Source organism: Copadichromis virginalis, linkage group LG10 (assembly GCF_057382275.1).
Source record: "Copadichromis virginalis isolate Kocher_CV1m ecotype Utaka linkage group LG10, C_Virginalis_male_GT1.1, whole genome shotgun sequence".
In the NCBI taxonomy this organism is placed as follows: domain Eukaryota; kingdom Metazoa; phylum Chordata; class Actinopteri; order Cichliformes; family Cichlidae; genus Copadichromis; species Copadichromis virginalis.
This window is the reverse complement of record NC_140627.1, coordinates 26,993,218-27,020,720: the sequence shown is the minus strand read 5'-3', so window position 1 is coordinate 27,020,720 and position 27,503 is coordinate 26,993,218. Positions and strand designations below refer to the sequence as shown.

At 39.6% G+C, this 27,503-nt stretch overlaps 1 protein-coding gene across 1 annotated transcript in view; it reads left to right on the top strand.

Moving 5' to 3' along the window:
• The window catches only part of zbtb16a (zinc finger and BTB domain containing 16a), a 147,607-nt gene extending 124,752 nt beyond the window's left edge, over window positions 1-22,855 (top strand). Inside the window, exons 5-7 of the mRNA XM_085470925.1 lie at window positions 3,565-3,735; window positions 13,393-13,563; window positions 16,655-22,855. Coding sequence (XP_085327051.1) covers window positions 3,565-3,735; window positions 13,393-13,563; window positions 16,655-16,884 — 572 coding nt within the window. The 3' untranslated portion in view covers window positions 16,885-22,855. The remainder of the gene's footprint in view (window positions 1-3,564; window positions 3,736-13,392; window positions 13,564-16,654) is intronic.
• The last annotated feature ends 4,648 nt before the right edge of the window (window positions 22,856-27,503 follow it).

The window sequence follows — 27,503 nt, the reverse complement described above, 5'->3', positions numbered from 1 at the left end:
CATTAAGATACTACCGGCACTGCTGCGGCCCCGCACACAAACAGCCACAAACTGCCCAAGCCTTTATAAATAGATGGCACGAGAAGTGTAGAGAGGCTGGTTAAAGGAGGTAAATTATTCCAAAACAGCCAAACAGGACTGAGACTAAGAACCCCCCCCACCGCTCTGGCTCCACAGCTCCTCCTTTCAGGTGTCACTTTGGGCTGACTCAATTTTACACTGTAATGGACCTCCTGGGTCAACTACCTTTCTCCCACCTTTCCTTCCTTTTTTATCTCTCCACTGCTCTCTTCATCTATCAGCAGCTGACAAGCCTTTTACTCACTTTACTGCAACACACAATTATTCCCTGTTCTGAAGTTTGGACCGCTTAATTTTATCTAACAGTAATCAATGTTAGCACTTTGCTACAAACTGTGCTTTGCAGACAAGGAGGGCAAACGATAGCAAGGAGGAAGCAATTTCCTACAGTACATAGACTCAGCAGCATAGGTGAAAGATCTGGGATGTAACGTGCAGTTTGTGGAAAAAGTCTTAAAGACTTTTTTTACTTACTGGTGTCAGATGGACTTTCTGTACTGGCTGGTTAGTCAAACCATTTATTTCTATGATGTTATTTGTACTGTTATTAAAGTTCTGGAACTAGTTGGACTTTTTCCCACATTTAATTAAACATAGGATGTAGAAAGTCTTACTGTAGTTGGTGTATTCCTACACTCCAATGAGATCCATAGAAACATATTAACAGGAAAATTAATCATTTCTGTGCTCGTTAGCTAGTTTGCTAACATTGCTAACCTTTGGTTAGGTTTAAGCACAAAACACCACATGGTTTGGCTTAAAATAATTAGTTTGTTAAGGTCTAGGGGCCTTGCGTGATCCCGCAGTAGTAAATATGCAGTTGTTATGCAGGATTCTAGGAATGGTCGTGGTTAGAAGAAACGGCATTAACTAAGCAACAAATATCAATCTGCAATACAAGTGTATGTAATCTTATCAGTTCATCTACCCAACACAACATCCGCCCTGCAAAAATAATTGGACTTCCTCCTTTGCTGCTGTCGGAGCTACAACAGGCACTAAAGTGCTTTGTATCTTAAAATGAATAGAGATGGCAATTACATGTAAATGTGGGTTGTAATAAGATGCTTTAGTGTTGGCAAAATGCCTGAAACATTAGTTAATAGCAGCTCTTCGAGGCTCAGAAAGTCAAAAACTGCATAAATATGTGGTCATTTTTGATTATTTACTTGTGTGGTGTTTAGAGAGCAGCATGTTTAAACGTCCATCACTTTCTGGTGGTTTGCTTGTACTAACCATCTTTGTTCCAGTGTTCTCAGCTAGATTGTATTGCTTTTGATAAAAGCAGTCACTGTCAGAGCTCTTTTAAAGTTGATACACACTTTGGTGATGCATATTGTTCACCATAATGCGCCGCGCCACTGTAACTGCCCTGACTTCAAAGTCGTGTTTTTCATGCGGTGCTTCCACTTTTTTGTTCCACTGCTTTGATTTTCTGTGTGTGTCTGTCTGCGTGTGTGTTGGTATCTGGGTTTCAGATTTCCACCATGCCTTGGCCTAAACCTGAGGTCAGAGGTCTGCTGACCTTTTACATTCCAAAACCTTTTTTTTCCCCTCTAATTCTTGATCTTTGGCCAAAGTCTCCACCCAACCCTACCCCCAAGTCCACTATTCTCTCATTTTCTCTGATGCCCATTTCACCTCTTGTGCACTTACACCATTGTTAGTTTCTTCTTTCAATAATAGAACTTTATTTTTACATATTCAGTCTAACTCTGAATGTTGTGATTGATCTGATATAGCCTAAAGGAAGAAGTATTGTGCTTATGGAGGATCACCGAGTTAGCCAGACCTTAGATGGATTACAAGCTAAAGAAGGAGGAGTGAGGTAGAAAAAGGTGAGAAGTGACTAAAATCTGGATTGTCAGTCAAAGCTATTATCGTACCTGAAATGTCCTGAAGGGATTCTAAAAGCAATAATAGGCATTCATTGGCCTCTTCAGTGGCCTTTTCAATGATAAACGCAGAGAGGACAAGAAGACAGAATTGAAAAAAGAGCAAGCAAGTTTAGATGTAAGTTTAGATGTAGATGTAGGAAATAGATAGATAGATAGATAAATAGATGTTCTGAGCTAAGAAGTGGCTAATTTCCAAAGGGTGATCCTCAAGGTGGCATGAATATGCTCGGAAAAATTAAAAAGCAAAAGGTTGCAAAAACGCTGCCCTGTGTTTGGGGGGGAATAAGTTGGTCAGCAGCACATTTGGAGTTATCCTCCAAGGAGCATGAATATAACTGACATCACATGTAGGGCTGGAAGATTAGTACCTCGGGCTTTCAGTCATGAGTGCTCACCACGGTGTTAATGAAAACTCTACACTCCTGTAGACAAGCCTGATTCCTTTCATGTACAAGAAAAAATGAGAAATAGAGACAGTCCGAAAGTCAGAAGGGAAAGGTTTGTCAATATTTATTTTTTCTCCACTACTTGCAACAAAGTGAGAATTTTTTTTCCTCGTTTCGCTCTTCAGCATCACTTTCTTCTGCTACAAACCGAAATCTCCTCTCTTTACCTGCTTTCCAGCAACTCTTTTCTATCCTTCCTCCTATCATCATTCTCCAGCAATATACTCCCTCCCTTCATCCCGGTTCTTTAGCGTGTAGAGCAGCAGAGACAGTGATTGATCTGGTGTGGAAGCTGTCGTGGGCCCGCCTCCTCCTCCAGTGGTTATGAACATGAGGCGGGCTGCTCTTCATAGATTTTTAAATTAGTGTCAGCTTTGCCCCAAAGATGTGTTATTGACTGATGAAATAGAAACTGAGCTCCAAACACTCAGTCCTTCCCCAGAGTTTTCCCCAGCCTGGTAATTGAAAAAGTGTGAAGGGAGTGTGTTCAAAGGAGCGTGCAGTTGGGTGTGTGTGTGCGTGTTTGTGTGTGCGTGTGTTCTGCTGTGTTTGTGGGCTCTTTATCTCTGCTGGAGAAAAATGCACAGTGCTCGCTGGAGTCAAGATTCGATTGAAGTATTGCATAGGAGATCTTTATCTTTCTACACACCCACCCTAAAACATGAATGCTGCATGCAACTTTAATCCTATAAATACAGTATTTTTTTACATGCACTTGTGAAAAAGTTTTTTGTTTTCCTGGGTTCTTTTCTTTTTCTTCATTCAAATTTGATGTGCTAAAGTTCTCGACATCATACCTGTGTTGTTATCCTGTATTTTAATCACTGTAAGGATACACAGCCGTGTGTGATTGGTTTGAGAAAAGCTGGCTTTGGCTGTCACTCTGGATCTACATTGAAGTGCTACTGAATAGCTCCGTAGTGACAGTGCTTTATTCTTCCTGAAATAACCACTGCACAACTTGGATCTAAGTTTTTTTTTTTTTTAACACAAGCACCTATAAGGTCATATTCATCCCTTTAATTGCAAAAGAATGGATACACAAAAAGACATGCGACAAGTCAAGAAACGTGAGGTCGGATGACTTTTAATAAATAATGTTTGCCTCGAATTAACTTGCGGTGTTTTTTGCTCCGCAGGCTCGGACATGGCCATCTTTTGCCTGCTTTGTGGGAAGCGCTTCCAGACCCAGACAGCATTGCAGCAGCACATGGAAGTCCATGCCGGAGTTCGCAGCTACATTTGCAGCGAATGCAACCGGACTTTCCCCAGCCATACTGCACTCAAGCGTCACCTACGCTCACACACAGGTCAGTGAAAGCCGCCTGTGGTGATAAGGCGGCGATATCATTTCACCGAGGTGTTCCATGGGGCGTTATCTGTCTATTCATATCCAGCCTTTTCTCTTGGTCTGGAATATGCGAATGCTGTAACAAATTAAGTGCAGTAGTCCATAATACATTCTCTGTTTGATCTTGGGCGACCCGCATGTACCCACACCAGGTCGGAAAGGTAATCCCTTTGCTCTTTTTTTCTGTATCCTAGAGTCTGCTTTGATTTTAATTCAAAATACCTCCAAAAGTAGGATTCATCATAATTAGATGTCTGAACCACCTCCTTCCTAATGCTAAGGAAGCACATCCAGAACTAGTCCCTGTAATTCCTAGCTGAGTAACAGTCACCTTCCAAAACTTTGAGTATATAGTAGATGAAACACGAAGACCTGACAACTGCAGCCATTTGTTTTGTTAAATCAGTGCACTTATACAGCTTAGCCTTTTGATTCATTTCCTTAGCGTATTTAACAAAAACAACTCAAATCCTTCTAATAAAATGGATGGCATTGCGCACTAACAAGTAGTTGATATCTTTAACTTCTAAGTAGTTTCCATGAATGACACGCTAACTCATGTGCACAGTCTGTATTTTTTACTTTTTAAGGTTTCTTCAAGTCCAAAAGCTGCTGTGTGTTTACTTTAGGATGGGAGTTTTAACTTTCACTGTCCAGGACAACTGGGTGTGATAAAAGAGAGTAAAAGAAGTGATGCCACTGCCTTTATTTCCTTTTCTTTAGGGCAACAAATACGATACATACATGAACTCTCATACAACTTACACATATTTAAGCTCGTCATACAACAAAGGACCTTCATCACATATAGGATGCCTGAATGAAAAGGTACATAGACCCATATGAATGGTAGTGACAGTATCACTCCCTATCAGATATCCAGTTCTCTTATCAGTTAGCCAGGAGCAGAGCACGTGTATGTAGATAAAGGACTTTCAGGTGGAAGCCTTAGTAATCACCAAAGTATTGACTATTGGAGAAATGATTAGTAGGAATTAATAATGGCAGAATACATTTTCCACCCAGCTCATACTGATGCCAGATTTCCGTTTTATTTATCGTGCATGCCCACACCTACTAGACCACAGACGTGCAGTCCCTGTGGTTCCATAAAATCTACATTTATTATTATTCCAGCTGATGCTCTACCTAAACGGTACATATTCTTAATTTTTGTGTGTGTTTAATGGAGGCTAGTATAATGTCCAGCAGTGTCCCATAATTCAGGTCATCTGAGTTCATTTTTAGCATAAAATAAAATATAATTCATTCTCAAACAACACGTAGGGATAGGGTGGCTAGTAGAGCAGGGCGATATGGCCAAAAATATTTATCACGATATATATTTGAAAATTTGCGATAACGATATAACTGACGATATAATTGATGCAAGACAAAATACAACTCCACAACATTACTAGTGCAAAAAGACAACCTTCCATTTATTTTCACTTAAACAAGAAGCTGGTTTTTATGTACATTAAAGCTATATAAAAATTTAACAGTGCGAATACAAATTCCTTGCTGAAAGTTTAACCAAAAGGCATTTCCAGTAGAAATGGGCTGACATATCCTGAGCATAACCATGTATAATATCCACTGAAGTTAAAAAGAGGTGCTTTGCAACATTAAACTGCAGTGTGCAGTACGTATTTTTCGGACCATAAGGTGCACGGGATTATAAGGCACATTAAGCGAAACAAGGCAGTCAGATAAATCAAACTTTATTAAACTCATTCTTCTTGCTTCCTCCACTTCTGTACCATTGATTCATTAATGTTGAATTCTCTGGCAGCTGCTCTATTCCCATGTTGTTGCAGTATATTAATGACTAACCTCGTATTGTGGATGGATTATCTCAGTTGTTATGGATTATCTCAGTTGTTCTCCTGACTGAAGTTTGGTCCGTTTACAGCATCCTGCCATGCGATTGCATTTGTCTCTAACTATCAGGCACGTTAACTTTTATAAGTGGAAAAGTGTTAGTGTTCGTCCTCCAGCTTCACTGTTTATGTTATGCTAACATAGCTGTGTCGCTAGCGATCACGTAGCACATCATTATATACCAGCTAGCCCAACTTCAGTAACCCTACAAACGTCACTGCTGTTTAGTTTCCCGTCTTCATTTATGTTGGAAGTGATAGCAGAGCTGTACGTTTGAATTTATTCAGAAATCTCTCAGTCAGAACATGCTATATCATGCTTGGGTAACTAGCGAAACTAGCGAGCTAACTTCCGCTAGCTTCCTGCTAACTTCTAACTCCGTTAAATGTAATAAATTTTGTTTTCATGGATGCCTGGAAGTTAAACTTCATAGTTACACCTGGTAAAGCAGCAATGCTGATCGTTTTATTAAAGATGAAAGAATTTAGACAGTTTTTAAACTCTCAGTGATGCTGCAGTGTTGTTTGACCTGAAGGTTTACGGCGTTTAGGACCCAGATTACTCCCAGATTTAAGAGCATTTTAGTCCGACAAATACGACAATAACGACGGCCGCTTGCATGTTCTGCAAAAAAATGTGCTTTGTCGTGTATCTGACAGACAAACACCAAACCAGTTCCACATCACTGAAGTTGCACCATTTTTACAAACCAATTCTGGTTCATTTGTTTCACTCAACAATCGGCCATGTGCGTATGAAAACAAAGGCACTGCGCATGCGCGTTTTACTCCCATTCTATCGCGATATTTCATTTTCCTATCGTTGCCTAACATTATACCGGTATTACCGTGAACGGTATAATATGGCCCAGCCCTAGTGGCTAGTACAGCACAGCCAGCGTAGGGTTGCCATCGACAAATATAGGTATACAAATAAAGAATTCATGTTTTGTTTGTAGCAAATTTGAGTGAATTATGTTACCACTTTCCTGTTACGCTGTTGTTTTTGCTCATCTGAATAAACAGTATTAATTCAGGTCAACACAAAATGAATTCTGCAGCAGTCACAAAAAGCGTATTTACAGCAACTATTTTTTTCTTGTTGTTGCTGTTGTTGGGTTTTTTGGTTTGTTTGTTTGTTTTTTTTCCCCCCCTTTTTGTCAACTTGTAATACTCACGGTGTTGGCTCTCTACTGAGATGAGGCCAGGATACTAATACATTTTTGCGAGGGAGCAGAGGTAGCCTGACGGATGCGGCTATTCAGAGTAAAGAGAAAAAAGCCGTAGCCATGACAGAATATGAACACATGGAAATGAATCCCATTTCACTGGCAAGGGGATGGACGCTTTTTTCCTTCCCCCTCTCTCTCTCTGTCTCTTAGCCAGCCGCCTGTCTGCGACCTTAAATAACAGTCTCACTGTCAGAGCCGATTTAGCTCACCGGCTCAGGGATAAATATTTGAAACGAAAGGCAGTGAGATGAGAGCAGTCGGCCCTATTTACAAGTCAGGCGAATACACCATTAGTGTGTGATGGTGGCAGAAGCCGGGGGGGGTTGAGGTGGCGGAGGAGGGAGGGGGGGGAGGCGGACGTGGCTGCTTGAGCCGCCTGTACAGTAGCGGTGCACACATCTGTTCTATCTACCAGACATTGGAGGGGACACATGCAGCGTCTCTGATCCACCTGCCCACCCGGGCGACGCAAATGTCACCTCAGCTCGTCAGTGGAGCTGCAGATGAGACTTTGCAGCCTCCTGCCACTTTGAACCTCATCCCACTGTGGGCGTGTGTTAAATCACAATGAGCCAGCCATGAAAGCAATCGTTTAAATATGATGCAGAGCCTTTTGTCAGGGGATTATAAAGTCAGCAACTCGCACAGCCATCATAGGCGCCAGAAATAGGTCTAATTTACCCTCCAAAAAAAAAAAGTAGAGGCATGGTGTTCCTCTGCATTTACACTTTGATGTTAATAATCTCATTCACACTTTGCTTGGTAACGAGGCAAAAATAGTGCTTAAAAACAGACAGCTAGACAGCGTATCCACCTTAGAGAATCAGCCTTATAACTTTACCTTCATGTGATGCAGAGACACGTGCACTCTCACCTAGCAAAGTTCAAGTTCGGATTTTTGTCTAATTCTTTTCTTTATATTTTGTTATTTGTTCCTTAATGTATCAATGTTGTGTTTTCAAGTTTTATCGGATGCATCAAACATGCAGAACCCATAAAAGGGTTGGTTGGGTTAAGATGTGGAAACGATTCAATTAATAACGCCCTAATTAACTTATTTTCACTTGTATCAAACATTAGATCTACACCTTAACTAAAGTGCCATCCTCGCTTGTTTTGTGCATGTATTTTCTAGGAGAATATTCCATTCAAAAAGAAATATAGATTAAGTGACCTTGCAAAGGGGTGTATCTGTAAAGATAAATTAGACGTTAAGCCTGTCTGAATGTAGCCCTAGAGGCAAAGCTGCAGTAATGTAAGTCTGTAAATGTAAATAAATTATGTCCGTCTGTATGTTCTTATCAGCTAGGATCTTTTCTCGTCTGGATTCTGTAAGACAGCTCAGCTCAAGACATTTGAGTGATTAAAAGCAAATTGCATAAAGAAAGCTGCCATGTATTGGAAAGGAAATCTTTAAACCAACCAAAGTTTCTGCAGTAATGTGCATTTGTTTTATTTATTTACTTCAAGTTAACTTTATGCAAGCGCCAAAAAGCAGATAAAATGGGAACCATTGGCTCTTCCTTCTATAGTTTTAGTTCTGGTCCTAAAAACATCAAAACCGTTGTCATTAATGCTGATTAATGGCATACGCTATCAAAGACAGTTTATCCATATTGCAAAAGCTAACAGTGCTTAGTAATTGCTAACTAATTACTTTGATAAATGGAAGTAGTGACTAAGAGATGTTTCCATTTGGTGTCATATTTTGTCTGGATTAATAAAGACTCATCACTGAACACATTTAAATTTAAGATCTGAGATATGTGTAAATTACTTTTTGAATGAAGGTTCAGCTCTATAGGTTTTCTCTCGATTTAAAAATGATTCCTTAAAAAACTGTGCTTTAAAATAAAAAACCAAAATGAATTTTTGTTTCATGTAAACTCCAAAATTTAAATCTAAAAAAGCATATATTATAATAATTGTGACATCATTGTATATTTTCATGTAAGTATTATATTATATTATATTACACTTGCATTATATATTAAAGCAGCACAACAGTGTCCCTGTTGACAAAACCTGCTTTGCAAAGGGAGGAGAAAAACCTTTCACATGCCGCCATTTTTTTCTCTTTGTTTTTCTAATTTTGGGAAAAGCAGTTAGTTATATGCCAAGTTAAATCACAAAATTAATTCATTCTTCTTGTCTGTTCTCTTATTCTGATTTAGTGATGGTTGATCTGTTTTTGTTGTTTTCGGAGGGTGTGCTGTTCTTACAGATTTAGCCTTCCGCTTCATTCAGACCTGGAAAAATTGTATTTCCTCTCATCTGGACTTAAGGCAGACACTGAAACATGGAAAGTAACTGAAAACAAAACACTGCAGGAGAAACGCTGATCCATATTATATTACCGTAATAATGGCTTTTCAGTGGCAGACTTTGGCGTTTAGGTGTGACAGTTGTGTGGTAAATGAGGTTTGGATGAGGTGTCTTTGTTCCAGTGCACGCAGTTGTTTCCAGCACACAAATGTATCATGGATGCACTGGTTCCTGGCAGGTATTTTCCCAGAAGCACGGCTCAGTTTTGACAAAAAATCCCCAGTAAATACCAAAACCTCAATTCCTGGTATTCAACCTTAATTTTTATGGACAGACAATGGCAGCTCATCTTCCATACAAAGCATTCTAGATATTGCTTGGTTATTGGTTGACTCACTATTCGGTTGTATCAGCTGACAGCAGAAAGCAGCAAAAGCACTTTTATGGACATTCATTACGCGTGCTTCATTTTACCTGTCTGCAGCTTTATCTTTTGAACGCAGCCTTGCTGGTGCGGGCTTTGACACTGGATCACCGTTTAGGACGAGGAAGCAGGAAAAAAAAAACAACCTGATTTAATGGTGTTTATTTCAGCATCTTAATCTTGCCATCTCTCTTTCGCCTCCATCACTGTGTTTTCATTTTCTTCCATCCACCTGCGGTTTCATTACCTCCCCTTAACATCCTATTGCACATTCTTACTGCGATGTTGCCTATCTGTTAAATTTATTTTTGTCTTTATTTCGCGCATGTAGTACAGTATAGGTTCGAGCACTCACGCACAAATGCACAATGTTGGCTCATAAAAAGTGGCAGTCATAGCAGCTGTGTTATTTTTCTTCCCCGGCACCACATGCACACAGACATACACACTCTCTCTTTACAGACCAGACCTTCATTAATATTCTGTTGTTGTGCACTGTCTGTGTGTAAGTGTCTGTTTTTTTTTTTCCCTTTTTTTTTTTTTTTTAACGCTGGGCCAATTTGCTGTCTGCTGTGGCGGGGTGTTTTGTGTTCGCAGCTGTATTTGATAGTGCTACAGCCAGAAAGAGAGAGAGAGCGAGAGAGGGCTGAATTGAATTTAGAGAGAGAGAGAATGAGGCAGTTTCTGGTCCTGGCAGTGATGGAGCCTGGTGATTTACAGCCTCTTACCGTATATAATGAACACGCACCGTGTGCCCATGGGCACAGGAACCCTCAGCAGTCCTTTGGGGTGTCAAAGGAGGTGATGAGGAGGGGTCAGGAGACGCAGGTGGTGATGCTCGGGGGCACCCTTGGGTTCAGTCACCATGCTGTGGTTCCACCTCACTTTGCCGGGTCCTCATCTGTCGCGTCCCTGCCATGTGGTCACGCCACAGAGGGATGGAGAAATGGAGAGAAAATAAAGAGGAAAGCAAGAATGGAAGGATGGAGAGATGGGGGAAGTAATAGTAGCAGATTTGGGATGGACGGAGGACGTGTTCCTATTATTCTCCGCCTCCCATGAGAATATATCCTGACAAAATGAAGCCTTGTCTGCTCCTTTACATTCTCACAATGTGATTACAGAATTGTGTCCGACTTATATAAAACTCTGCAGTGCAACTTTGCACTTTGGCGTCCCCGAGTGGCAATGGGAGATAACATGCGTGATGAGCATCCAGCAACAGGGTGCTTGAGTGAGACCGAACCCCCTCTGTATGTTATACCACGGTTATTTTTTAGCTTCTGCTGATACCAGAAGCTCCTTAATTAGATTTACACTGGGTCTCTAAGCCTGAATATTATATATTTGTTGTCTATTCATTATATATAGCTAAAGCAGTTGTAGCCAGCACAGACTAACAGAGGCACCCTTACTTTAGCGCAGTAACTGTAGCATTGATTTGTGTGTTTGGGTATAGGAAAACTATTTTTTTTGTTTTGCATTGTTGTCAAATATGATTTTGAGGTTGTTTTCTTCTTGCTTTTTGTTTATTGCTGTTATTTCTTGTAAGATTTGCATAAATGTCTACAGTAACTTGAGATAAAGTCAGTGTAAATGGGTTAAATTGAAGTGATTTATAAACCAAATCTAAGCTTCAGATCATTTACAAAGCTATAAGAGAGATCATGGACACTCTCCAAAACTCTTTATTGTGTTTTCCAATTTAATTTAAATAGCACTAACTCACCATCACAAACATACAGAATACATATTGTGTAGAAATCTGTATTGTGCAGAAATCCTTTATTATATTATCAAATGAATCAAGTTCTTTCCTACTGATGGAAGATTTTTGATGTTTGCCAACAGCACACGTTAGCACAGAAACACGCATCTAAACGTAAATAGCCCTCCACAGACATTCTTCGAGTATTAGCATCCCACTTGCTGGTTTGATCGGAGGCCTTAATTAAAGGCAGGTGAATCTGAGCTCAATTATTATTCTTGCAGCATCGTGCAAGCCCACCGAGCTCTGTGATGGATTGTGATCTCTGCTGTGGTTGAAACGCTAGAAAGAGCATAATGTCTTACAGCGGGAGCCACTGATAACTTCATGCAGACAAATAAAGACTGTCACTTTTATTGATTTTTGCACAGCCCCCACCACTGCCACCATATACACCCACATCCCCTGCTCCATCCCTGTCTCAGTTTTATCCCTCCCCCTTTACCCCCTCCAATCCCCAGCATTCCCTTTAATGGGAATGCATCCAGCATCAGAAGGCTTTGAAAACATTTCCCTCCCCAAAAGTATAACATAGCCGACACGTGATCAACATTTAAAGAGTATCCAGTTTACATTCCTTTCCCATCCTTTCTTTGTCTCTCCTTCTAAATAAACCAGTTACATGTGTGCATACTCTATGTGCATACATAAAATCTCAAATAAAATATGCAGGATGGAAGTGAAATAGTCTCTTAACAGCGGGGCAGTGGTAGCAGCACATAACGAGAAATGCAATTTATTCTCTGGCACGTTGCTACTTGGACAGGCAGATAATGAAAGGCATAGGTCACTGATGGTGACTTAAACCTGCAGCGGTAGAGTGAAATACATTAATAAATATCCACAACATTACTTGGATGGAGAGTGTAACACTGGGGGGAAGCAAATGACGCAAGAAGCAGCCCCTCATCAAACACGGAAATACAATTAGTCTTTGGACTGCTGGTGAGAGGCTCCTGCAAATCATAATATCCCTGATCACTGACATCTGAATATGCATTACAGCAGCCCTGTGGGGACCTGTGCAGTGGCAGCATGAGGGGGAGAATGTTATCATTTTCATTTCTGAAAGCATGCATGCTATACAACCGCCAGCAGTCTGATGCCTACAATAACTGCGATGTCTCAGGAAGGAAATATGATGCTATCTAAGGAAAAATTAAGGAAGGGTGGAGACGGGGCGTAAGGAGGCTAATATAAGCCAGTCAACATGCTGCCAGTGAATGTCAAGACATGGTACATTTATCTTCATTTACATTTTTAGGCATTGTCATTTAACCGTGATGATGACACACTGTCTAAAATACAAATATTGTGTTTTAGGACCGGCTACATGGCAGTGATCGAGGATGCAGAGTAATTTGGACTCTACGACTAGACCAGTTAAAGACAAATGCCTGAATTTGGGTCTGCTTAAACACATATATATCCAAGGATAATAGATTCTGTGATGACAAACTCACTTCTTTATCCTAGGTTTGCACATTAGTTAGGTGATCCATTAGTGCATTGTGACACTGGGTCTGCATGGTCAATAATACATCTCGAGGCTGGTGTGACATGACAGGCTACAATTATTTAAGGGTTTGGACAAAGCAAAACAACAGCGCAGGTGATTTGTAGACAAAGACAACAGATGGGTTATACTTGTCTGCTGTTATTAAAGGCTTTATGTAGCTACGCATTGGAAGATACTGCATGCTGCTCTTGCATTGTGCACAACCCCGACAAAATAATCAGATAAAGTAAAACATTTTGCAATGCGGCTTCCTTCACAGTAGCTTTCTAATTTTTTTTGAAGGTGGAAGCTATTTTCAGACATTTGACGTTCTTCTTTGTCACAATTACTAGAGTAACACTTGAATTGTACATGTAAATAAAGACAAAACCTAAGCTTCTTGGTGCTGTCATTTGCACTGAGTTGTCATTAACCCTTCGAGCTATCTTTTCACGAGCTCAACCAGTGCAGTCTTTAGCCTTTTTATGATACAATGTCATCAGCAGTTTGTGTGAATGTGTCCTATTTTTTCTTTCCACATTTTAGCCGGGGACCACCCATTTGAGTGTGAGTTCTGTGGGAGCTGCTTCCGAGATGAGAGCACGCTGAAGGGCCACAAGCGCATCCACACCGGAGAGAAGCCCTATGAATGTAACGGGTGTGGGAAGAAGTTCAGCCTCAAGCACCAGCTGGAAACCCACTACCGTGTGCACACAGGTACTGTGACCAAAATAAGTAAAGGCTTTAGCGATAATGGATAACAATCAAAGCATTCGGAACTATTTATTCTCACTTGATTCTGTGTTGTTTGCGGTAGAAAATGAAAATCTATCGTGTGCAACACAGTGTAGCATCACAACAACTTTAGCTTTTTGTTTCAGAGCAAAAAACTGTAGAACTTCCTGTTCAACATTTTTCATATATACTCAGTTAACAAATGTTTTGGTGTCTGTAGAGGCCCAGTGACCCCCAAACTTGGGCAGGACAAAAATGGATGCCAGATCATTTCAGATACAATATGTTAACAAATTAATTTTGCAGGTGATAGCAGCTATGTGAAAAAGGCCAGACTAGTGTTTTACACTTGCTTTTGAGTCTTTTACTGTACTTTTACTGTAAGTTCTTCTCACCTCACTTGCAGAAAGAGCATAAACTGCAGTAATGAGGTGTTCTAAAACATATGGTGCATGATGGGGGAGCCTGTTAAGGGACTCTCTTCTAGAAAATCCAAGTTGCAAGGCGCAGACCAAACCAGATGAATATCTTTGTTGCTGAGATACAGTAGATGAATGTCTCAGAAGACTTTGTATTGATCTTAGTATATTTAGAGCCCCATAAAGATGTTGACACAGTGATAAGCTAGGTGCCCTGGAGAATGAGTGCGTGCTACGTAGCAGAGTGAGCGAGGATACCACAAGTGCTCACCAGGATGGCACACAGCCAAAGGTTTATGCTTCCTCACCATCCCTTTTTCTCAAACACACACATAGCAGCACCCTCCCATCTCCCATTCAATAAACCAGCTGTTAAGCCACACTATCAAGGCAGCCTGTCCAATAATTGGCTTCCCCCCCCATCCACCCTTTCGCCTTTTGTGTTGGGGAGGGGGGCTTTGCGTTAAGCTGGAGAGCAACAGCAGATAACAAGAGCAAGTGACAAGCTCACAGTCAAAGGCCACCTCGCACAAAAGGGAGCTGCTTGATGAATCATCGACATTGGCAACCCAACCCCTCCCCGACCCGTCCTCTCCACACATTCCAAATGCCAATGGCGGATCAATACCTGGGCCCTATTTGCAATTCATTATTAGCTGGTTATTTGAAGCGACCCTGTTTACAGTCTGGTTATCAATATCAACATCATGCAGGTGTCCACACTGCTACAAAGAAGCGCGGGGCCTGCAACACTGTATTTATGCTTATTGGCTCAATGGAAGCGTAACCCGGGCCCTGTGGAGGTCAAGGTTAACCGGGGATTCAAAGGAGCAGACGGGCTGGGCAGCAGAGGCACAAAGTCGGACGTTTCGCAGCACACATGCGCAAAGATCTAGCTGAAAGGTGACAGCGAGCGCTGGGCCAGATCACTTCCGACAGCTCATTTCAAATGCCATTGGTAAAGGTCAGCATTTACATGTCTAATTTGCGTCTGCCGGCTTGAGCGCTGGTGGATTATTCCGTGCCATCACTCAAATCATTAGCACATTTAGGCTGGCCGCTGTTGCTGAATTGAAATGTGCCTCTGGAATATAGCAGCCCCCACAGCAAGAAAGCAGTGTTGCACTATGATTTATGACACTTGCAGGAGTTCTCGGTGTCGTCAGCTGTATTTTCTTGTAATGTGCTGTAGATTAGTTGATTAGATCATATTCTATAAAAGTAAATACGCCTGGAATTTCTTTCTTCTTCTGATTGTACTGACTGGTTCTTATCACAGGTAAACAGGTGATATGATTTAGAGAGTCTCTTATAACTCTTGTATTCTCTAATTTGGGTCATTTTGAGCATATTTCTACCGCTACTCACTCTAATAAGTACTAAGAGCTGAATTTTGAATTTTACAGTTTTTACAAGTAATAACAAATAAAGTATATGTTAAATTATCCTCTGCATGTACTTTAAAACTGCTGGCATGTATATTAGTTTTAATAGCAGAACATCTCCTTTTCTTTTTCTTCTGTTGCACAGCCTGATGTAACTAAAACCTTGATCCTTCAAAAATCTCTTTACACAGGGGTATTTTAATAAAATAATGACATGGAAACAGTTCTATCCCTTTAAAGTAAGAATAATTAGTAAACAAATCATCATGTGCGCTGCTGCTGTGAGGGGATACTTTGACTGGACCTGACGGGTATTCTATTTATTTCTCAGAGGTGAGAAAACTGCACTAATGTACTTGGAGCTTTTTATTCTCCTCTCACTTCTGATTTGTATCAATTATCGAAGGCTGTTGAGAATGACTTTAAAGAGTTACCATTATCTTTTACTGGTGCACAGTGTCGCCTGGAAGACATTTGGGATTTCACCTCTGGGTTTTGACTTGTCACTTTTTAGATGCATCGTTCAATTATCATAATAGCGTCAATGTTTCTTGTGAGCCACACAGAGAAAAAAATCTCTTAGTGGTGATGGGATTTTTTTTCTCTCCCACAACTTTTACTTCTTTGGTGCAAAAGACACCATGTTTAAACTGTCGGTAGATTTGGGTTGATTACATCTTGGGTCTGGCTGTTGTCCAAAGACATAAAGATGGCAACACAAGGTCAAAACAGACCATGTAGTGAAACCTAACTGACAGGGATGAACCACCTTCACCTTAGCTCCTCTTTTGAGGCAATGTTTAACTTGAAAATCTGTAAGATTTTTCTGACATCCAGATATTCAAAATAACCTAGTATACCTTTGACTGCTGCGGCCTTGGTGATTGAAGACACAGAACAGTAGCTGAATCCTCAGAAGCAGCTCAGACAGTTGCTAACCTGTTGGTCCATTTGCTGTTTGTGTGTTTATCTGACTTATGTTAGAAAAAAAAAATATATATACATATATATATAACTCAAATGTAATTTAAAATCGTTGGCTGTAGAAATACACACATTTTTTACTGCATTTTGAACAGCAAGGATTTTTCTCATTGCATTAAATAAAGTTAATAAGTTTTAAGGCAAAGAAGCAGAAGTCATGCACTTATCAGTAACATCTTACAGACTAGTACAGTTTTTCCATCCCTCTAATGGATTTCAGTACTGAATTCCTTTATTTGCTGTTTAACGTCACACTTAGGCTAACACTGTTGTCTTCATCTTTAGGTGAGAAGCCATTCGAGTGCAAGCTGTGCCACCAGCGATCCAGGGACTACTCGGCCATGATCAAGCACCTGCGCACCCACAATGGCGCCTCGCCCTACCAATGCACCATCTGCCTGGAGTACTGCCCCAGCCTGTCAGCCATGCAGAAGCACATGAAAGGCCACAAGCCCGAAGACATCCCCCCAGACTGGCGTATAGAGAAGACCTACCTGTACCTCTGCTATGTCTGAGTCTAGGAAAGTGAATGAAGAGGGTAGGGGATGGGTTGAGAGGTAAGGGGAATGTAACAAAGCGGATAGGAGGCATGAGTGTTGACGATCGAGGAATGTCAACGAGAAGTGACTGGAAAGCAAGAGGGTTTGTTTTCTGTTTTTTGTTTTCATGCAAAGGCAAGCGATGAGGGCGGGGTGGGGGGAAAGGGTGGTGATGGTGGGGCAAACGTGCTAAGAAGAGGAAGTCTTGGACACGGAGATCAATTCTCCACCATTGTTCGGATTCACCGGGTCATTCACTACATCTGCAACTGTGTTATTGTTTCAGGTCATTTCATGCAGCGCCATAAAGTGAGCAAGCTGCAAGGAAGTGACTTCTTGGATGCTGCTGAGTTGAGAAAGCAGATTCTCAAGGGCTATCTGAACCTCTACATCCATGCTGTCGGGAGCCTTCACTGCGTTTTGAGGTCTTGTTTTGCTCAAAAAATGGAAAACTTTTTGGGGGGGGTTTGTTCTGCAGTGGTACTTTGTGCTTTCATGCTCAAAGTATCACTGCAAACCTACATCTTTCTGGTTACGAACTACATAAAAAAATATCTCAGAAGAAGACAGAGACATGTTTTTTAACATGTATGCATCCTGAAGAAACTAATACTGTGGAGTAAATGAACAGCTTTGGGGGGGACATACACGCAACCTTCTCCTTTTCCAGTAGAGGATGTATAGGTTTTGTCACCTTTTTTGTTTTATGCATGAGCAGTTTTCACAGAAATCTGCCCGTTATCCTGTCCATGTCTGAAAAACCTTCAGATCCCAATGGTGGCAGTGAGATAGCCCCTGAGAATCAGCAGCAGAGCCGGTAGGCTTATGCAGTAGATGAAAACAGTTGAACTGGACGAGTAGAAGCATTAATTTAATGCTGCAAACCAAGCACCCATTTGGTTGTGAGTGGGGAAAATGCTAGCGCTGCTCTTTGTCGGAAGTGTCGAAAGTGTTCTCAGTAGTCTTCCTCGTTCTGCATCTCTTTCAGATGAGGGCTGGAGAAGGTTGAGTCACAACTGGCCACTCACGGTTCTCCCCAGAGAGCCACAGGCTAACTTGTGTTACTTTTTCATCATATATATACATACATATATATATATTTTTATTTTTTATCTTTTTTGCTCTGCATCGTAGTTTATTACGGCTTAATTGCACAAGTAAAACAAACTACGACAACAGACTCTGTTTGACGTCAGCAAGGTATATACTTTTTTTTTCATCCGCTCATAACTCGCTACAATATTTCACATTAAACCCTGCCTATTCACTTATTGAGCAATAGATAACTGGACTGCTTGTATCCATGTACGTTTAACCAGATGACTATCATTTTTCCCACACTAACAAGAAAGTACATAAACTGACTGACACGCAAACACTTCAACTGCAAGAGATCTGTCAGTTCACCGGAGTGATTTGAAATCCAAGCAGCGGAAAGTGACTTGGGAAAAGGTTGCTGTCTGTGAGAGTCCTGTGACTTTACCTGCTAGTTGTAAATGTTGAGGATGCCTTAGCTGCACACCTTAATGTTTGTCATAGGTGGTGTGGCAGTTTGAAGACTGTTATATGGCATAGTGACATGAATGTGAACGCTTGTAAGCCCGGCTTCTACTACCATGTAAGCATACATACTGTAGCAGGTTAATGCTGCCTTTCAGTCAGTAATTCCCAGGTTATGATTAGTTTCCAGTGGGTCACACTGGAAGACTTTCTCCATCCAACATTAACAGCATGCATGCTTACGTTCCAGCAGGCAAGACTTGCTGGGCTACGCACCTTTTCATCCACGAGCCCCAGGTCATTGTGTGGAAGTGAGGTTTATTTTGGAATGTGCACCACTTGAGTACTGGCAGGTCCTGCGTTATGTTACAGATATTGTATTCAGATGATGCATATTCCCAAATGTAGTTGCACTGATTTGAATTACCACTGAGGCTTTTGGCAAAGATATAGCTAAAAGGATGTGTGTTGGATACCTGTTTACAACACAGCATAGGGAAAAGGGTAACAGCTGTAAAGCAGGCGTGATATTTCATGCTAAGCTGTAACACTGACCTTGGTTCTCTTGGGGGGGGGAAAAAACACATAACCTGAGAAACTCCTGCTCCAACATTTTCTCTGACTACAAGTCGGCAAAGTCTTTTCTTACACCTTTGAAATGCAGCATTAGACCTTTACGGTATACGCAGTCAGGTATTATGGTTGAACCTTGGGAGTTTTGATGAATATCACTGCACGTCACAGCGTTGTATCTGGTTGATCACATATCCAAGAAGGGGGAGATCACTGATTGGACGAGACACAGCCCAGCAGCTTAGGGGGCGACCAGTAAGATGACAGAATAAATCAACTCTTTCTCTGTGGTTTTTGTCCCTGCACTTCGTCTCTCTCTCTCTCGTCTTGTTTTGTTGTTGTGGGTTTTGTTTTTTTCTTATGATTTACCTTGAGTTTGATCTCAACACATTGTACTTGAATTACCTCGTTTTTGTGACCTCATGTTCCTTTTGTGTATTTTAATTTTCCCTTTTGTTTCATTCGTTTTGTTTTGTTGTTTTTTGGGGGAGTTCTTCTTTTGTTTTTATTTGTTAGTTAGCGTGTGTTGGAAAGGTGCATTGCGAACATGATTGAAGCAATGCGTACACGGAAAAAAAAAATAAGTGCCACGGCGAAGAGATTTGTTTGTTTTTTTCTTATGTTGCGTATTTCTTTGTGCATTACTCGTTACCAAACTTGGTATTATTAACCCTGCTTGTTAAAGAGCTGGAAGGTTTGGTCATTTGTTATAAAAGCTACCTCTAAGTTGTCGTGTTGGTTTTTTTTTTTTCTTTTTCTTGTTTTTTTCTTGGTAAAAGCACATTTTTTGCATTTGTGTTTTGCATTGTTTCATCTCATGCTTTTTTTTTTTTTAAGTTGATTTATGATTGTCTGTTTTTTTAAGCAAAATGTATATAAAAGGATGAGAGATAACAAAGTAGAGGCTGATAGGATGAGAAATGCCAAATGATGTTTATTCTTCTCTTATAGTCCCCCCAAACCTGCACCTCCAACCACAGAAGAGCAGAGAGAATGGAGGGGGAAAAAAGCAATTTTGAAGCCTTAAGTGATGAGGGATACAGCAAATAAGAGGAAGTACTATTGCTTTTAAGAGGGTTTAAAAACAAGAATCTAAACTTGAACATATGTGAATAGAATTGTAGTTTTGTAATGTGAAAAAAAAAAAAAAAAAAACCAGAAAGTTCGTCTAAAAAAACGCTGAACCACCCAGGACAGGTCATTTTTGCAGTGATGCAGAGTGCGTTGGACAATTGGAACTGGAAGTGGTAATCAAAAAAGGAGGGAGAAAAAACCACACATAAAACAAAAGGTTAAAAATAGAGATTCTCTCAGCAGACAAGCTCTCTTGAGAAATGAGTGTATTCCTGAACAAGAGCCAATAGAGGCAATTTGATATATAAAAATTGTGATATTTTTGTATTCAGTGTCAGTCCTTTTTCCATTTGTGGAGGGTTATAGCAGGGCACAAATATTTGTATTTCTTTTTTTTTTTTTTAACCTGTTTTTTTTTTCTCTTTTTGGGTGTGAATCATTTTATTTGCCTTGCTCCTCTTTGATATTGTTGAACAAAAAAACATGTGTGTGAACATATTGTAATAATAAGTGTTGCTTTCTGGATGTCAATTGCATTGTAGGTGAAGGACTAAATCTATCCGCCACAAATTTTACGAGTGTGTGTGTGTGTGTGTGTATGTGACAAAGTTAAGAGAGAAAAAAAAAAGAAGAAAAAAAAAGATGATAATATGCGGGGCGGCAGGGGGACGCGGCCAAACCGACCAATTAGTACTTGTCATTCATGATTTTTCAATCAAACTTGACTGTCGACATGTTTTTTTGTTTTGTTTTTGTACTTGAAAAAAAAAGAAAAAAGAAGGGATGGCATGTCCCGTGGTGTCTTGCCATTTTATTCTCTAACACTGTGATTTGAGGGAGCTTTTTTTCACCCTCGCATAATATCCACCCACTATAATATACCCAGTCACGGTTCAGTCTGAACACCACAATGCAAGACCTGTTCAGTCACATTATTCCTATCATCGTCCTCTGAATGTTTTCTACTTTCTTGTGCAGGTGAAAGAGTGCATGAAAGAGTGTGTAACTGTGTGTGTGCGTGTGGGTGTGTATTAGTGGAAAAATGCACTAAACAGATCAGATACAAAATAAATGATATTCTATGCCACTTTTTTTCTGTGGGAAAAATATATATATACATTGGCATTGATATAGTTCTTCCCTCAGTGTTTCTCCGATGTTTCTGTACTATCTTTGTGCCTAAAAATGGAAATTGTTCAACAAAAATATCCATCTATATCTGCTTAGTTTCTGTATTTTCAGAAGAAAATAAAAATGGTGTCTCCAGCGCCCTAGGGATGTCATGACGCTCTAAAATGACCTGATTTTCTTTCTTTTTTTCCTTTTTAATCCTGAATAGAGCAGTGCCTCTTCTTTTCTTGTTTTTTTTCAAGGACTGCAATAAACCCTTAATGCTATTGAAATAGCAACTAGGATTGTGCATTCGCTTCTGTTCTTTGGCTCTGCTCTATGATTGGCTCCCAGAAGCATTTATTTAGCAACACAAAACAAAACATGGGGAAAATTTACTGAAATTTGTGCTGCAGTCGTGAAACTATTAGAGACTTTTGGGGACGAGATCTGCTTTGTGATTTATTTTTCTGTTTTCTTGCGAGCAAACGAGGCCCCGAGTCTGCTTCTCTAATTCTAATTTTCTCTTTTTGTCAGCAACAGGTTTGCTGAGCAGAACATTTTATTGTTCTGGAAAAAATGTAAAAAAAAAAAGATAAAGAAACCTCCATTTGGGTAGGTTAGCACCGGGGTATTACCCTTCTGTTGCTTCAGTTTTGTTTGTTTTTTAAGTACTTTTTCTTTGCTACAAAAAAGCATTTAAGAGGGGATGTTCAATTCGTCAGAGAGGAATCATGGCATCCCTGGACCTGGCACTCTGTGTTTGGGTGTGGTGTTTCTAGAACAAAGTAGCCATTTCATGCAGTGTTGCAATGCATGTGTCATCGAGGTCTAGACTAAACTTGTTTGAGTAACAAAGCACCAAGACATTGTATTTTTTTATATTAGCACTGAGGACCAATTGCCCTGTCGGACCAAGCATAACAAAGCTTTTTATGTAACAAAGCTTTTCTCTCTCTGTCTTTCCCTGGCTTGTCTGTGCTACTTCTTTCCTCCATTGTTGTGACAGCACAAGTGCCAGTCAAGTTGCTCTATATTAAGAAAATAGTGTTTTTATTATGATTTGAATGGTTATAGTTTTTGTCTACCTCAGCACCTAATCTTAGCCTAATCTTAGAAGGTGCCCAATTATTATTTTTTATTTTCTTTATTTTGGTCTCTTATTGTTGTCAGGTATATAATTTTTTTTTTTTTTTTTTTTTTTTGGAGAAAATTGGCATTAGAGCTTTGCAAAGGTCCTTTGTCTTTTCCAGCGACAACGTGCTATTTCTTTCTGTGGCAGTACGTTTCCTGTTGAGCTGTGCCACCAATCTATAGCCACTGTCTGTTGATATAGAAGTTGTTCTTTTTCGTTTCTTTCCATGTAGAATCAGACACATCTCTTTGTAACATTTCAGTGTTCTCTGATGGAGTGTGAAAAAAATAAAAAGGAAAAATAAAAGAATTATGCTGCAGGTTTTCTTCTCCATGTTGTCGATAAAGTCAATGTTGTGCCTTTGATAGTGAAAATATAACGATTTTTTGTTTTGTTTTTTTACATCCTACTAACAGTAGATTGTTTTTGTTTGTTTTTTTGTAGTGAAATTTTTTTGTAATTTTATTTATGAGTCTCATAACAGAAATCAAATCATGATGTTCAGTTGTATACTTTCAAACTGCAGTTAGAAAAAAAAATAAAAAATGGACTTCATGTTGTCTGTGTTAGCCCTCTTTCTGGCTCACTATTTTATTTACAGTAGTGGAAACCCTGTTTCACAAGAGACAAAGACTCACAACTTTTGAATCGTTGTTAAAGTTACATACAAACTTTGGCAAAAGTAGGAAAAAGTCTGCGTGGAATAGCTGCAGACATCTATCAGGGTAGATGGACAGTACTTCCACATTCAGTATTATCCTAAAAACTAAAGGCATTAAATAAAAGAGCAAGGTATTATATATCTCAAAGAAAATAACTATTATACTGCAGATATGAAAATACCAAATAAATAAACGCCAAAGACGACCGGTTACATTTAAAGGACCAGTGAATATGAGAGATTTTATCTTTATCTCATTTTATCTCAACACAACTCACCATATGCTGTACTTTTATTTTCAGAATGACTATATCAATAATATTATTGTATAACTAGTATTTAATCTGGTGAAAAGACATTATTTTTACTCATTTTTAAAACTAAGATTTCGTCCACTCTTGCTTTACTTTATTGTAATGTGGGCAGGGTCATGTTTACGAGCAGCAAGACATACTTAAAGCAAAAAATAAATATCCACATTAAGTAACCGGAATCAACGTTTTATAACCATTTCAAAGTATCTGACTGATGCCACCATCAGTTTTCTGTGAATCTGCTTTATTTTTCAACAAATGCTCAGAGCTGAAGTGCATTCAGTTGTCTAGCTTTGCACTCAGCATCTGGCTGTTTGCCACCAGTTCTCACTCATAATGTACTAACGGTAACTGTTGCACCACTTCAAGCCTGACTGCCTTTTGTCTGTTCAGTCGCTAATGCCATAGAGGTCATAAATGCTATCATTAGATATGCAGGGGCATGTTTATCTGCGCACCTGTGCTCTCACACAGGCATGATTGTCATTAGAGAGGAAGCGAAGCAAGACAAAAAATGTTCCGATTTTGCACAAAGATAGACGACCCCAAACAGGGGGTTTTTCTGTGGCAAGTTATAGCTGATGTTTATCACCTGTTATCATTTTGCATCGTTGGTCAAGCTCACATCAAAACATCAAATATTTTGATATAGCATTTAAATTTATACAGCAGGTATTGAATAATTGTTCCACGGTTTTAGAGCAGTAGATCATTGTGAAGCTAAAGAAACAGCCAGTATTTAGAGAGGCTTAATCCCTGTCTTTAAAAGTAAAAAGAGAAGATCAGTCTATGAGTCCAATATCTGTTTCAATGCAGCGAAGTCTTCTTTAATTAGGAGAACTTTTAACAAAAGGGTCACAATGAAACTTTTGATCACTTAAGACAAGTTTAAGACAAATTTGGAAGTTCGATTCTGCACATGAGCCATATTTTAGTATTTCTAGTAGTCATAAACTATATTTAACTGTCCACTATTAAATGTTTTTATTAAGAGATAACACAGTGAAATTTTCCTTTTTTTTTAATTCCAAGTTTTCTGAAACTGTTCACCGTAATTAAACAAATGAGGTATCTCATTACTTATTTAGCAATTTGCAGACACTGACAGGAGAAATAGAGGAAAATGAACACAGAAATCTGTGCTTGGTTATTTTGTGAACCCTAGTTTGACCAAATATAACAAGCCAGAAATCACCTTTGCATTGCTCATTGGATTTGTAACCACTGCTATTGCAGGGACTCTCTGCCATTTGGTCTTAGAGCTGAAAAAGCTTGTCGGGTGAGAGGTGAAGCATCTTCAAGAAACTTAAAGAAGTCCCATCAGTTTTCCTTCGAATCTCCTTAGATTACTATGAGCTGGATAACTGAGAACCTACACTGCTATTGTTTCTACACATGCTTCACTAATAATATTTTGTCACTTCGTCACTGATGCATAGCTCATCTGAATTCGACAGCCAATTAAAACAGTTACTACTTTTGTCAGTCAGACTTTTCTCTCCTTAATATTGTCCAGCATGACGTTTTTTGGTTGTTTGTTTTTTTTTTAGTCAAATCAAATATGTATGAAAAAGTAAAGAAAGCACTTTCTATTTTACTGGAGCACTCAAAGTGCTTTATACAACATGCTTCCTTCACCCCTTCATGCTTTTTTTCCAGTACAGCATTTTTCCAGTCTTCTGAGATCTAGTTTGAAATGTAGCCTCGGTTTTCTGACCTTAGCTGACAGGAGTGGCATCCTGTATGGTGTTCTGGTGCTGCAGCTCATCTGCATCAAGTTCCAGTGTGTTGTGAGTGTTCTGCATACCTTCGTTGTAATGAATCATTATTTGAGTTGCTGTGACCTTCCTATCAGCTCAAAGTAGTCTTCTCCTTTAACCTCCGCTATCAACAAGGCTTTTTGTTTTCTCTTTTCTGACCGTTCATTGTAAACGTAAGAGATAATTGTGTAGGAAAATTCCAGTAGATCAGCAGTTCTGACCAGCCCATCTGGCATCAACAACCATGCCACACTGAGTCACCTTTCTTCCTAATTCTGATACTTGGCTTGAGTTTCAGCAGCTCATCTTGATCATGTCTGTGTGCCTAAGTGTTTTGAGATAATGCCATGTGATTGGCTGTAACATTTGAGTCAGTTTTTCCTCAGCTGGTTTGATGCAGCAGAAAAGTCTCTCTTAATGCAGTTCTCACAACACTTCAGACATTTTTCATAACGCAGAATCAGCTGTGCAAAAGACACTGAAAGATTCAAAATACCCTTTTCACATTTATCAAAACACGAATAGTGAGTCAATCACTTCAACTCTGTGATGAAAGAATCAAACCCTTTCACCACTCTTTAAAGAATTAGTCATTGAAATGTTTAGTTGTTTCTTTGTCTTAAACCCTTAGTGACTTTGAGAGATTTCTGCAAAAATGTGAAGGATTTTTTGACACTTTACAAAATTGCTGAAATTGAGAAAAGCTAAATAATACCCATTAAATTCTATGCATCAGAAAACGGACAAGTCAAATATATATAATCTGAGACCTGAACACCAACTACTGTGTGGGCCAGAAAAGTCACGCTACATACATTTAGCAACCACTTTATTAGATATGCTTGTTCCAATGCTTGTTACAGTAATCCAAATATCTAATCAGCCTTTAACATCAGCAGCAACTCAAAGTATTTAGGCATGTAGACATGATTAACTTAAATAACCACTCATTAGAAACAGGCTAGGCAGAAGAGCATCCCTGAAAGTACAACATGTCTGGCCTTGAAGGAGATCTGTACTTCAGATGGGTACAGAAGACCACACTGGGGGCTACACCCATCAGCTAATAACAGAAATACCTAATGTAACCAGTATGTAACAAAATATATAAACAATGGGCAAATCAGAAGATTTCAGGAACGACAGGAGCCCAGAGGATGGGTAACCACAATGAAAACACAACTGCAAATGATGAAGCAATAGTTCAACTGTATTTGAAATTTGTGCACTGTATTGCCTTTACAATAACAACCAAAATTGTGTGTGCGCGCACAGATACCCAAAATAAAAAAGAAAAGAATGTTAGACCCGGGTCTTTTAAAGTGTCAATAGGATCCAGATCAGGCCTGTTTGGTGATCTGGTGAGTTATTGGTGTGAGTTCAGTCCACGATCGATGTATGGTTTGCACTGTCCTGTCCTACCACAGTTCAGGCAACCAGACTTCAAGATTCAATTCCAAATGGGCTGTGGCTCGCCATCCATTGCAATGGAAAATTATTCCTCTTCTGCGGATTTCCACAAAGTCTGTAATCCAATGTTCTCCGAGGAGTCTCGGCTCCTTTCTCCAACTCAAACAACTTGACCTAAGAGTGAGGTCAGAATTACTTCAAATGAACATGGTTCACACTTAACACTTCTGTTTAAAGTATAAATCATGAACAAAATGTGTTTCAATTTCTAATGTTGTACAACTAATCAAATTCTAAACGTTTTCATTACATGGCAATGTAGCTATCACCAATCATTAAAGCAATTCACACTGCTCATTAAAAGCAGCAAACTCAATATACTCTGCTCACGGTCAAGTAACAACAGTGATGAATAAAAGTAACACAATAAAACATTTCAATACAACAGATAGACATACTGTTTTTTCCTTAACCTAACAACAGCTAATAAGTTCTCAACTAACGCTTAACAACGGGAGTGAGCGTTTAGCACACTCGCTAGCTACTTGCATAGTACCGTCACCATTAGCGTTTGTTTTTTGAAGCGAACCCCATTAACATTTCAGGATGCCGATCAGCGGCTATAACAGTTTCGTTACTCACCAGTGCAAAGCACTTCGTATTCATAAAACTAGCTTCGGCTATCCAAATCTGGCGGCTAATCAAGCAGACACCAACAGCTTCGCTGTTTCAACAGCTACCACGTTTTCCCCACAGGTACTGCTATGGCGCGTGTGGTCTAAGCAGCCTTAGCAGCGCAACCAAACATGATAAACAAGGCGGGACAAACAATCCCATTGGTTGGACTGCATTTGTATCCAGGTCAAAAAATAACCTTTGAGAAACAAAATAAATAAATAAATAACACAAATAATGCAATTCCATACAAAATAATTTGGATTTTTTCTTTAGAGTCTCTCTCCAATCATGAGTGCTTTTAACTGAACAAAATAAAACACCTTTAATAATAATTACAATAAACAGTCTCTAATTCCATCTGTTTGCCACTGGGCTACACT